The following is a 13,027-nucleotide window of genomic DNA, read 5'->3' as shown; positions in this document are numbered from 1 at the left end:
CACGCTGGTCCTCCGTGAAACTGCTGTCATTGGCTCCACTGGAAAAGGGCAGGGGTCCCTAGAGCTCACACCCAAATAGAGCGAGGCTTGCCATTGGTCTCTATGGCCAGAGCAAGGCTTGCCATTGGTCTCTATGGCCTGAGCGAAGCTAAAGCCCTCCCAAGTGAGTTACCCTCTCTACTGAAAAAACAGGATAGGTGGAGGACTGTTGGGGCCCCAAACCCAGGTGATGCAGTGTTGACCTAGGTGGGCTGTTTCAGTGTGAGGCTACAGCCACTCATCCCTGGGGAGACAGCGGTCCAATCCCACAGTGCCCTGCCAGTAGAACATGATCTATGACTCAGTGGGCTCAGTGACTGGTATTTTCTGCTTGGGCTCAGACAGAAAGAAAACTCAGCCTTTTTCGCCATGTAGTGATGTCAAGTCAACAGGTCTGTTCCTGCCCTTTGGTCTCCTGTGGTTGGACTACCCACTTAAAAAAAACTGTGTGTGTGTGTCTCTCTCTTTCTTTGTGTGTGTGTGTGTGTGTGTAATCATCGAAACTCTGTACTCTCTGTGAATCCCAGGGGAGCTGCATCAGGCACGTATACTAATTGGCCAACCATGACATCAAACATCCAGGCAGACAGTTGCAATTAAACTCAGTCATGCTGGTGACTCAACACCAGTGTGGGCAGGAAAAGCAACTTTGATTCCCTAATGAAATCAATCTCTCATCAACTAGGTCATGCTGCAACTGCCTATAACTCAATTTAACTCTCCAAACATCGGGCAAAATTCCCCCCCGCTCACACACAGCAAACACAACGTTGATGACAGGGAAGGGTTAAAGCCTGACACACATGTTCGCCAGTTAAGAATGACATTTCCCTCTGCCTTTTGTGTGTAAGTGTGTGTGTGTCTATGTGTGTGTGTGTTGTCAGAAGGAGCTATCAGTGGGTGTGGGTGATGGAAAGGCTTTGCCTCCAGAACACAAACAGACTTCTGCTCAGTCCAAGAGCAAGCCGGGAGGGATTCTATTACAGTGGTGCTCTAATAGGAGAATGTTACCATTGTGTTTCTTTCAATTTTTTTTGGAGGAGCCCACAGAGAGGAGGAGGCAAGGGGAGGGAGAGAGGAGATGGGGATGGGGAGGGGTGAGAGGCCGGGATTTCCATATTAGCCGTTCTCATGATCACAAAGAATTAATCAAGCCCTACAGGGGATGTGGCTGCACTGCAGAGCCCAACTGTGTCCTGTCATGGTACACAACAAACTCCCTTTTGTGAGAAACACTGGAAACAGTCTGTCCCTTTCGAAAAGTAGAAGTAGCACTTTTTCACTGTTACCATATGGCTGTAATAGCCAGACAGGCTATTTTGTTACCAGTCAGGTGCTAGCACAGGATGTGCTGTAAATGGACCTAGCAACAATGACTCCCTATCAAAGTTGAAGCTGTGTTGTGAGAAACTGACATCTGACCGAAATAATAAAGCAAAAAAACTATCCTCAGCAGGTTCCCCGTGTCTTGTAACATCAGCGCTGAGCAGGTCGGCATGTGGAAACATGTGTAAGAGGCCTCTGCGGACAGCAAATGATATTCCAGGCTCTTTCGGCCGGGTTGCCGGGGCCAGCAGCAGCTGACATTCCCATTACTGTTGCGCCCGGCGACGTGGCCCTCGGGAACCGGCCGAGGCTTCGATTTTGTCGGGAGCGGCAGATCGAATCAGGACGTGTGCGTGCTGGCTCAGAGGGGAGCCTTCCATTCTCACGCGCCAGAGTGGCTTCCTGTGCAACCATGGCCGGGGAGAGAGAGGGCAGGGTGCGGTTGCTGCGCCGGTGACTTGAGATCCTTACAGTCAGGAAGTGTGGGAAAGCCATTTGAGCTTCACCTGGATCCAGAACATTCTACCTGGTCAGACGTAATACCTCACTTGTGTCAACTCTTCATCCATCTCTCTCTTACCACACAGACTCTAAGTCGGTCCTGTGCCCAGAATCACAGAGAAGACTGTGTGCGGTGCAGGGAAAAAGAGTGCTGGATTGACATCCTGGTGTTTTTACACGTGTGTGTATATGCATGTGGGTGACTATCTGTGTGTGAGTGTGTGTGTGTGTGTGTGTGTGTGTGTGTGTGTGTGTGTGTGTGTGTGTGTGTGTGTGTGTGTGTGTGAATGAATGAATGAATATATGCAGTGATTTGGGTAAAGGGTCTCTCCACAGTTGCAGTGGTCTCCCCAGCTGTGACATTGACCTGACCTGTCAGAGACGATGTATTTGAACAAGAGCTCTTTTGACCTAACTGTCTTTTCATTTTTCTTTTGTTTTCTTTCTTCCTTTCTTTCTTTTTCATCTCTGCCACACGAACACACATGTGTGACCTTCATGTCAGTGTGACCCTCACTGTGTCTCTAAGGAGAAATTCTCCCTGACCAGATTGCTGATCTCTCATTAGCTTCTTGCCATCCAGAGGGACACAGTAGTGGACACAGTATGACCTCAGATTCCAATCAGGTCTCGGTTTCAATGTTTACCCCACAATGTTTAGACTCAGGAAGATAATGGATTATCCTGATCTCAAATCAGCCGCCAAGGCCAGGAAATCGACAGAGATTCACCAAACAGGCTGACTTTTACACGGCAAGAGAGGTAACCGCAGTGAAGTTGGATTTCAGTGGTGAGGTGTTTGGGATGGTTCAGCTTTCCAACGTTGGGCTTTCCCCGTGAGTGGTGGTATTTTCCTTTTGAGTGGAGCACTTGTATGATTCTGCCACTATCAGCTGTCAGGATCTGGATTTCTGGCCTGTGGCTAGGCTTGTCTAATCCGCACCACTCTCACCGCGCTCACTCCCTGTTCCGACATGTCAACACTCAGGGCTGGAGAAGCTCAGGCCCACTCCTGTATTGAGACGGCACTGAAATTGCAGCGGTGTCTAGACAGTGCTGAAGTCCTGATGCTTTTGTTTTTGTTAATGCTAGGCTAATCCCCCCTAAATCCTCACTCCCCACGACAACATTAGCCTCTGATTAACACTGACTTCCTTTGGGGAGGCTATGTAACACTCTCCCTCCTTCACCCTCTTGCTCCTTCTCACTTTCTCAGAAAAATCAGAAGCATTGCTTAAGTAAGTAGTTGTAGGAGTGGTTGCTGTGCTTCAGTAAGTGCAGTAATCACCAGTCCGTTGGGAATGCGATACGGGATTGTTCCAGACCCCTCCGGCTCCCTAAACTGCCCCTTTATCCCCTGCGCTCCCCGGCCAGAGACTTTCCCCCTGCGCTCCTCGGCCAGAGACTTTCCCCTGCGTATTTTCATAAACTCCCCATGACTTGCCATGTCATAGATAATGCCAGGACCAAAGACCCGGTGTGAACATAAACAGCCCTACAGCTCACACTTTTCCGTATGCGGTGTCAGGACACTGGCAGAGCCAGATAGCTTCACAGAGAGCAAAGAGCGAGAGTATCATGTTAGTGGATGTGTATGTGTGTATGTGTGTGTAAGAGGGAGCACTCTGGGCCTGTAGTGTTAAAAGGGGGGGTGGGGGGGCATATAAGAGTTACTGTGCCCGACAAGTATTTATCTCCAGTCCTAGTGTTTACATGCCATGTCTGATAGCTCCGCGCAGGCCTTGATCCACACTAATTTAGCCCTCTGCACTCTGCTTTTTTTCCTGGCGGTTTATTTTTGCTCTCCATGTGTACACGAGCTGCACACTGAAGGAGAGGGAGAGGGGAGGCGTGGGTGAAGTTTGGGCTGAGGGGTGGGGGGGGGGGGTTCACTGTCAACAAGCTGAGGACCGTGAGAAAGACAACATGCAACGTGCAACATTTCTAGTGTAGTGCACAGTCATACAACTTCTCTTGACATCAAACACATGTGACACTATGGAACAGCGCCTGTCTTGTGCAAACCACACCTCAAGGAACCCTCATATGCCAATAAAATAGACTTCTTCCTTTTACTGTTTGTCGAGCAGGATACAAGTATATGATCAATAAATGAGTTCAGTATAAGCCATGAACAAGAGCTTATACGATTAAGTCCTGCTGGCAGCTCAATACTTGTTCTTTGTTTGGGGCTCCCAGCTTTGATGGTTGAGTCTAACATCATGTCAGGTATACTAACCATCTATTAATCACAAGGTCATTGACTGTGGAGATGGAAAGAAACACTAAGTTATGTGCCTGTAGAAACAGCAGTAGCGACAGCACATTCAAGTCTCTTGGAAGACAAAGGAACATTCTGTCGGTGACTGATGTTTTGCCCTGTTCCTCCCCAAACCCAGATGCCTCCTGTCAGACGACTGCTGCAGCTGCAGCTGACTCTTCCATTCTTCTAACACAATCATCTGTCAGAATAAACAGAATCTCTAGGCCTCTCTTGTCAGGCTGTCTATAAGTGTATATTGTTTACAACAGTTCAAGCATTTTAAGTTAGTGCTATGCCTTACTGGTACCTGGCATTCTAATAGCTCATTCTACGTGAACTTTGAATGCAGAAACATCTTTAGTTGTTTTACACACTTTATTGTCATACAGTAGTCAGTTTATTGATGCACCTAAGAAGTCTTGTTGGCTCCGGTGCCTTAACTGGTAAAGCAAGGTGCGAACACCACAAAGCTCATCGGTTTGACTCCCAGGAATCCCAAACACAGTAGAAAAATATGCTTTTAATCTCTAAATCTGCACTGTATATTGCTTCGCTAAAGTCATTGACTGTCTTCCCCCTTTTTTGTCTCCGTCTCTACAGTACCCTGTCCAGTTGTGTGCATGCAGTGGTGGCTCTCCTCTACCCTTTCTCCTGGCAGCACACCTTCATCCCTGTGCTCCCTGCCTCCATGGTGGACATAGTCTGCTGTCCCACGCCCTTCCTGGTGGGCCTCCTCTCCAGCTCACTCCCCAAACTCAAGGAGCTGCCTGTGGAGGAGGTGAGCTGTGCTCTCAGTCAGCCGTCCTCTTTCTGTTTCATCTGATGGAGTGGTTTCTGTTTCAGGCCATCTTTCGATTTTGTTCTGCTTTTTTGTCTCACTATTTCACCAGGGACTCACACACATGTGAGGACGGGCTGCACGGTTTTCCATTTAAGGCATTTGATGGAGTTGTTTTGTTAAATACTACAAAAAAACTGTAGTCCACGCCCTTTCCGACGTGCCATGTAAAGGATATGTGAAATAGTCAGTCATGAATGAATGCCTGAAGAGTCCTTGAGGGATGTAATTTTTGTCAATGGAGTTTAAAGATGGCATACTGATGGAACCTGTTGTCAACCCTGTCCCACCAGTGGAATATAAATACAGTACAGCGATGTCTGAAGTAGCCTGTTTAACATAAAGTTGTCTCAGAGGAACTAATTTTCCAACACCCTGTAATCTTTTGCTGAAGACGATCAAATGTGACGAGCATGGGACCGAATTTTGTAAAAATCATAAGATCTGCAGAGTGAGTGCCTGTGGCATAGAGGCCCTGCTGGAGGGAGGGGACTGCCTTTGAACCTTACTGCCCCAGTGTTGCTTTACCACAAGAAGTAATTCCACAGTAAATGGCTCGACAACAAAACATTTGGTCAAATAACACATTTTCTTTGCAGAATGTTTTGTTTCATGCGCTCTAATTTTCATTGTGCAAAATATAAACACAAATATAAAAGTTGGACCATTCCTTCCAGAAAAGACATTGCTAGTTACAGTAGTGTGCTTATATCCTCTCAGCTTTAAGATCTGAGACCAAAATAGCCCCAGAACAATAGCTAAGTAATCACTGTTTAGGCCAGAATTGCATATGGTGCTGTGGCGTCTGTTCCTTGAATTTCCAGCACAAACTGTTTGAGGTCAGCTGGACTGAAAGCCTACCATTACTGTGGCGGTCCACATTGTGTTTGACTAGCTATCCCGTGATTTTAAGAGCGCTGACAGGACATTGACCCTGTGTTTGTGTCCCAGCGTTTGTGTGTAAGAGCCATAGTGAGGCGTTATCCATCTCTCATTATGCTCCCTAAGTTCCTAGTGTTTCTTGGGGGGTATCACATGTCTGGAGCCCAAAGACTAATCACTTGTATTAGTCCTTCAAGGAAATGTCGGTTGGTGTTTTTGGCACTGGCCACTTGCTCTAATGTGATGGACTGCTGAGCCAGCCACTGTGTGGCAGAGAGAGTGTGGGTGCACAAACTTGTGTGTGTTCATGCATGTGTCTGCGTGGTTCTGTGTTTGTGTGAGTGTGTGTGTGTTCATGCATGTGTCTGCGTGGTTCTGTCTGTGTGTGTGTGTGTGTGTGTGTGTGTGTGTGTGTGTGTTCATGCGTGTGTGTGTGTTTGTGTGTGTGTGTGTGTGTGTGTGTGTGTGTGTGTGTGTTCATGCATTTGTGTGTGAGTGTGTTTGTGTGTGTGTGTGTGTGTGGTTGTGTGTGTGCAAGTTTGCTCTGCGCTGCTGTTAGGTCAATGCCAGCCAGGCCACAGCATTCTGAACCCTGTCCCTACTGAGGCGTTGGCACTTCAGCAGGCTTTGGCAACAGAGGCCATCAGTTCCCTTTAAAAACAGCACTCAGCCATAAATGCTCAAGTAAACCCCAGCAGTATCAGAGGCTGCCAGAGTTAAATGCTTGTCATTTTTAACACAGTGTTTTAATGGCCTGTCAACAAACATCTGGTGTAAATATTTATCCCACTCAGGCCGATGTTTTTATGGAAAAAAAGCAGTCGTCTAAATGGCCCTCATTTATCAAACAACTGAGTGGTCATATCTCATCATAAAGTGACTATAAAAAAATAGGAATGACAATCATGGATATTTTAGTATTGGATATTGATGCTTGGTTTCAACACAGAAACGTTTGAATACAAATATTTCTCTTTTGATGGCTTTGTGTATTGGCTTGTCATGGCAGCTGACTTGTGGTCTCCGAAGAGCTTATTTAATAATAGAGATAGAGATATGTTTGTAGAGATGGAGATATGTAGAGATGTGTTTGCACCATGCAGTTCCTTAAGTGATTAGTATTTGTTCATATAATTTATGATGATGTTTGATGTGACACTGATGTTTGATGCGACTGTGTGTTTATATCTCTTTGACGTCGGCCAAATTTGCTCAACTATATACGTAGAGCTGACATTGTTCTTACTCCCTTTCGTCAGGCTCTCATGGTGGACCTTGGAACAGACCGTTTCATCAAGCAGGTGCAGTAGATTTATTTTATTATAAAACACTACACTCGGATAGCAGTAGACTATTGTGCTAATTCAGCCAGAAGCTAATGTCAGACATACTGATCAGTATTTTAGCAACACCATGTCTGAAGTAATGGACCTAATTTTTGTACAGATGGATGACGAAGCCTCACTGTTACCGAGGAAGCTGCAAGCTGCACTAGAACAAGCTTTGGAGCAAAGGAATGACATCATTAATCAGGACTCTGACAGTGATTCAGATGAAGGTGAGAGACATAGGCATCAACTTTGACTCACATGTTTTCAAAAGGACTGCTCATAATAAAACAGCAATGGACGTGTGCAAGGGAAGCTTATTTAAACCAGTCTGTTTACAAGTATGTTGTTACATTATGATTTTAATGTTTTAAAAGAAATGCCCCTCTCTCCCTGCTGTAATGTAGTCAGTTATCTCAGTTTAATACAGGCTGTCAAGCAGCCTGTTCATGTCTTACTGACCTCCTGTATGATCTCTCTTCTCCAGAATGTAACTCCCTGAACAGTCTGGTGTCTGAGACCTTCATCCGCTTCTTCCTGGAGACCATTGGCCATTACTCTCTGTTCATGACGCAGGGCGAGCGAGGTGAGCGGGTTTTCCAGCGCGAGGCCTTCCGCAAGTCCGTGGCCTCCAAGAGCATCCGCCGCTTCCTAGGTGTCTTCATGGAGTCCCAGATGTTTACCGGCTTCATCCAGGACCGTGAGCTGAGAAAGTGCCGGGCAAAAGGTAGGACCCCTGAGGTCCCAATGCTGGCACATCTGTACTCATAAAACCAGAAATGTCCTCTCAGCTTCTCTGTTCAGTAGAGGGGATTACATAGTTCACTTGTTTTTACTTTGACATTGCCCTTACAATCCTCTGGCCCATCTCTTATGACCGTCAGCTTAATCAGTGTGTGTTGGTAAGCAGTGACATCTAGTGGATATGCTTTAAAAGAGCTGTGCCACAGGCTCCTGCGCCTCCTGCTGACATTAGTCATAACTTCAAGTTTCCGAACACAAACAGTTGTATAGAGTTTCACTTTTCTGTGTGAATTCCGTGGGCCTTGTGGTTGTGTGTAAAAGAAACACAAGTTTACAAGTCTCTGTGTTGTGCAGGTCTGTTCGAGCAAAGAGTGGAACAGTACTTGGAAGAGCTACCAGACACAGAACAGAGTGGAGTCAATAAGTTCCTGAAAGGATTAGGTAAGAGGCACACGGCTGCAGAGGTAGTCACTCATTGGCAGTGGCTGATGGTTAACCTGAAGAATGTGTTTTCTTTATTTCTCTAAATCTTAAGTGCCCATGTGTTAATCAAAAATCAAGTGTCTCTCTGCCATACAGCAATACTTTCTTTTATTATTTTACAGGGAACAAAATGAAGTTCCTCCATAAGAAGAATTGAGGGACCAATGTGCTGAAACCAAAACAAAAAAAGAAAGAAATGCTTCAATCCTGCTTTTGAAGAAGTGAAGGACGTGAAACTGATGGCTGCAAATTTTTCAAATGCTCTTTGCTGCAGGAATTCATCACTGTATCTGTGCAATTTTGATGGACTTTATTGTCAGAATATCTGCCATTGTGGGGCCGTTACTTGACAATAGAAACGGTTAATTCGCTGATAGTATCGCATGATGGATGCAAGCAGATTCCCCCGAGTTTACTTTCTGTGCCTTACATTCTGATTGACTGACAAGAATGATTTGTCAGACAAAGTACGTGCGTTTGTGTACATATTTCACTGTAAACTGGCTGTGATAATCTCAGTGTAGCGTGTTATCTTTAGGTACCATGTTTGTGAATTAGTGTTTCAGTAGGATGGTACTGAGTGACTGTGCATTATTGTTTCTGAATAACCACTGATGGTGAGTTTGATACATGTTGTGGAGCAGATGTACAGATGTCAAGTTTAGTTTTGTATTTAACGTTAGGGTTATTAACCTTTCATGGAAAGGAAATGTTGAAAGAAACAGCATCTTTTGCTTTTGTACATGCATTAACATATGAAGAAAATTATTGCTCAAGCCTTTCAATGCTTTGTAAAATGTTTTAAAATAAAGCTTTTGAATTAGAACATTTAAGGATGTCCACAATTGTTAAAACGGAACATCCTTTCATCACATACACTCAGGTAGAGAAAACAGTACCCTTGGGAAATTATTCATGTCAAGCTTTTATATGCATTCTCTACCATTTACAGGGCCCAACAATTCCTTTGATATACATAGTCTGTACAAAATCACATCATGGGACAAGTTATTACACCAAAGAGTCCATTGACTGCATTTATGCCATCAATACACATGCTCCTCCAGCTTCCTTGATCTTCTCCTCTGCCCTTCTACTGAAGAACTTGGCCTTCACGATGACCGGCTGCTTGGGGAGCTTGCCTTTGCCCAGCACTTTAAAGTAGCCCTGTAGAGTGAGGGAGAAGGGATTAAGTGCATGCTGACCACAGGGGTCTTGTTGAGGCGTTCAGATAAGAGATAGAATCACTGGACGTGCAGGTGGCTGGTCTACAGAAAGAACAACCAGTGGTCACTCTGCAAGATCTCTAGACATCAGAGTGCGTCAGGATGAGACTCTAGCCTCACAAATAATTAAACCTGACTAGACAAGCTGACTCAGGAAAGACTTAATAACAATAGTATGGAGGACAAAAACATAAGCCTCACTCTGGCACAGAATTTGAAGCCAATCTTAATTGAATTACTGGATAAACAATGTCATTGGCAATAGCAAATGACTACCCCATCTTAGCCCAAGGGTCCATGAATAAACTAACCAGTATATACCAACTAGTAATCTGGCATGACAACTGGATCCAGATAGACTGGTCCAACAGAAGCCACAGAATCCAAAGGATTGATACTCACAGCGTGCACAACATCGATGATGGGTGCAGGGCCGTCTGGTTTCTTACTGTAGTTGACACGGGTCTGCTCACTGACCAGAGTCCACAGCTTATCCAGATTGATGCATGGGAGGAATGTGGTGTTCTTTTTCTGATGGTAATACCTCATACCTACCTTCCCAAAGTACCCTGGATGGCTATGGGGATGTGGGAATAATGAAGATGGAGTTAAGGATGACACAATAGGGCAGCACAAGTTTACACACACTGTGATATTACATTGCGTAACACATACTGTATGATACAGTTTTGGGTAAAGGTGACAGCCGACTCCCTTTTGCACCTAAATTTAAGGCTGGCAGGTGAAAATCATGTGTTTTCCTAGGGCACTGAATACTGAATACAAGCCTTCTGCATCATACAGTGGTTACTCTTCTCTGGGGGGCCAAGTTTTACTTTTAAACCACTGATTTTAATAAAGGCAAGTCAGTAAACAAGACCACTTAAGTTTGGGTCTGCTGGGATCTCTTGCACACCAACATATGCAAAAGGTTGTTGGGATTAGTTAGGGTCAATCTACTGTGAAATGTCAAAACTGTTTCACACATATGCAGCCATTCACCACTATTGCAGTTGATGCAGCCCTGCTTCTGGATGTGGCTCATTAATAGGGACATAAAAACTGTTACGAGGTGGCTTAGATATCAATGCAAATTCAACAAAGGCTCATCAAGCAATAAAAAGTAACTGCTTTTGACATTATCAGGATCATACCAAATACTACTAGGAAAATATACATATTCTCATCAACGTGAAGGATTACTTACTATTTATCGAAGTTGATCCTGTGATGGTGCATGCCTCCTGCGTTTCCACGACCGCCCGGATGCTTTCTGTGTTTACCTGAGTAGTGTTTCAACGGAGACAGACTGCAGGTTAGATTAATGCTTTTTAAAATGCAAAATGTACTGTAAATTCTTCGTCTATTTTCTGAAACTATTAGGGCTGCGGTAGACCGTTAATTAGAAATGTTAAATTTACCAATACGTCCGTGTCCATGACTGACATGTCCTCGAAGCTTTCTGGTCTTGGTCTTTTTTGTCGGCTATGCGGGGGGAGAGAATACAGAATAACCAGTTAAGGAATAAATTAATCAGCTAATCATTCTGTAGCTAGCTATCAAGTCTGTGTCAACCGACCAGGTGACGATGGCTTGCCTAACGTTAGCATTCACAGTTGTAACGCAACGTTAACGGTCTGTAGATATTCAGGGGAATATCTGTAAGCACACTGTTGTAGGGTTGTAAGTGGAAGGGATCTGGGGTTGAACTGAACGCAACAAAGTATTTGACCGGTAGGCCTACTCAGACACACATTACTGAGTCTGAGTCACATCTAATGAGGTATTTTTGACAGCTCACTGACAATGAATGGGTAACGACATTAGCATGTACGTAATTAACTGGGTCACATGAAAACATATCCCCCGTTCACGTTTTCATGACAATTGCTCCATTTAGTTCAAGAATATCTTGTTTAAGGTAACAGGACCGAGGATGGCCCCAGATAGTATTTGTTTATACTGCGGAGAAATGCACTGTCAGAATACCTACCATCTTGAGAGATGGTCAACAGAGAAGAGTGAGGAAAAAATTCTGGTCGAAATTTAAGACTACAAGCAGGACAGTGACATCTATCGGTATGGATGGTGTAGCCTAAGTAGCCTAACCACAAGCATCAGATTGTAACCCAAACTTCACCGACTGTCCGGTTGGAAAATCGGGAAGACATTACATTTAAATATATTCTTTTGACATCATTTTTTAAATTCTTTTGACCCTAAATGACATGGGTCAAATGAGGTAGCATTCAAGACAATCAAACGGTCAAATTAGGAAAAGACCGAAAGAAACAGAAGCCTTACTTGAATTTTACCTGACTGAAGTGCCAAACAGATGGAGTTAAAGAAAATGCATAAAAATTCGGAAGAGAATGAAGGAGTTATTAATGTGTCTTAATTGTAGGCTATTAGGCATATTACTCAGGAAGCTTCAAAGGAAAAACTCACAGATTTACTAAACATTTTCATATTATATAGTTTACTGAACATATGCTGCTTTATAAGTAAATCCTGTTTTAAGTGATGGAGAGCAAAATAAACTGCTTCAACAAAGAATCATGGCTTATTGCCATGTCTTAATGTCTAAATCAAGCTTACTTCCCCATTTTCTCTTTTCCATTGTGAGTAAAACAAATTGAAAGTGAGCAATTTGTCCTGGAACCTGAATGAGAGCGAGACAGAGAGAGAGGATCAGTCGGGATCAATTTTGCTTATTAACTGTTTGATATCTCATAGATTGCAAATCCATGCAAAAATTAAAATGAAGTTACATAGTTTAACCTAAAATGCACCACCTTCAGTCCAAATCCCATTCAATAACTGCTTTTTTGCAAAAAATAATTAGTTGAAGACAGAAACAACTAGAACACTTTATAACTAGAACTACTACAACTAGAACACAAGAGTACAACTAGAATACTTATATTTTAGTGTAACTGGCTAAATGAAATGTGAAAGGGTGTGACAGTTTAGGAGTGTAAAGGAGACTGCACCAAGGCACCAAAAGAGTCTTTACACCAATATTGCTCAATCTAGATACCTCACAAAAGCACTGACTTTGATACATTGATAGATTGGAACTTCTTGTGACAACAGCTCACTGTTGTTGACATTTTGTTTAATCAATCAGGGGGTTGAAACAACGTTCACTCGACCCACAGAACACCTAATCTAAACATCATTGACATTGAAATGTGTATGCTTATTTACAGAAATACATTTCATAAACACCATACCTGTAAGTGACAGACATAATTCAACTATAGGAAAGTGGAAGCTTGTGACACCATTTTGAATGGCTTGACTCAGATCAGCCAAACAGAAATGTAGATTTTTTATCCCCTCAGAACCAAAACGACCAACATCAGCCTCTGGAAATATACAGTAAATTGTTGCA

The 13,027-nt window shown here is 43.9% G+C and overlaps 2 protein-coding genes across 4 annotated transcripts in view; one reads left to right on the top strand and one right to left on the bottom strand.

Moving 5' to 3' along the window:
* Nucleotides 1-9,138, top strand: part of dennd2b (DENN domain containing 2B) — a 49,238-nt gene extending 40,100 nt beyond the window's left edge. For 2 of the 3 annotated variants that reach the window (XM_080843615.1, XM_080843614.1), the window contains exons 15-20: nucleotides 4,730-4,907; nucleotides 7,109-7,150; nucleotides 7,296-7,407; nucleotides 7,665-7,904; nucleotides 8,276-8,362; nucleotides 8,527-9,138. In XM_080843615.1, coding sequence (XP_080699741.1) covers nucleotides 4,730-4,907; nucleotides 7,109-7,150; nucleotides 7,296-7,407; nucleotides 7,665-7,904; nucleotides 8,276-8,362; nucleotides 8,527-8,561 — 694 coding nt within the window. In that variant the 3' untranslated portion in view covers nucleotides 8,562-9,138. The remainder of the gene's footprint in view (nucleotides 1-4,729; nucleotides 4,908-7,108; nucleotides 7,151-7,295; nucleotides 7,408-7,664; nucleotides 7,905-8,275; nucleotides 8,363-8,526) is intronic. The other variant, XM_080843616.1, reaches the window with a different exon arrangement.
* Nucleotides 9,139-9,311: 173 nt separating this feature from the next.
* LOC308368916 (large ribosomal subunit protein uL15) lies at nucleotides 9,312-11,668 on the bottom strand. The gene is made up of 5 exons (XM_080843212.1): nucleotides 11,624-11,668; nucleotides 11,052-11,115; nucleotides 10,838-10,913; nucleotides 10,033-10,207; nucleotides 9,312-9,571 (listed from the first exon to the last, which is right to left on the bottom strand). Exons 1-5 carry the CDS (start codon nucleotides 11,624-11,626, stop codon nucleotides 9,443-9,445), a joined length of 447 nt encoding a protein of 148 aa, XP_080699338.1. The 5' UTR covers nucleotides 11,627-11,668; the 3' UTR covers nucleotides 9,312-9,442.
* Nucleotides 11,669-13,027: the final 1,359 nt, after the last annotated feature.

This window comes from Sprattus sprattus, assembly GCF_963457725.1.
Source record: "Sprattus sprattus genome assembly, chromosome: 8".
Lineage (NCBI taxonomy): Eukaryota > Metazoa > Chordata > Actinopteri > Clupeiformes > Clupeidae > Sprattus > Sprattus sprattus.
Note: the sequence above shows the minus strand (reverse complement) of the source record. Positions and strands in the feature narration are given on the sequence as shown.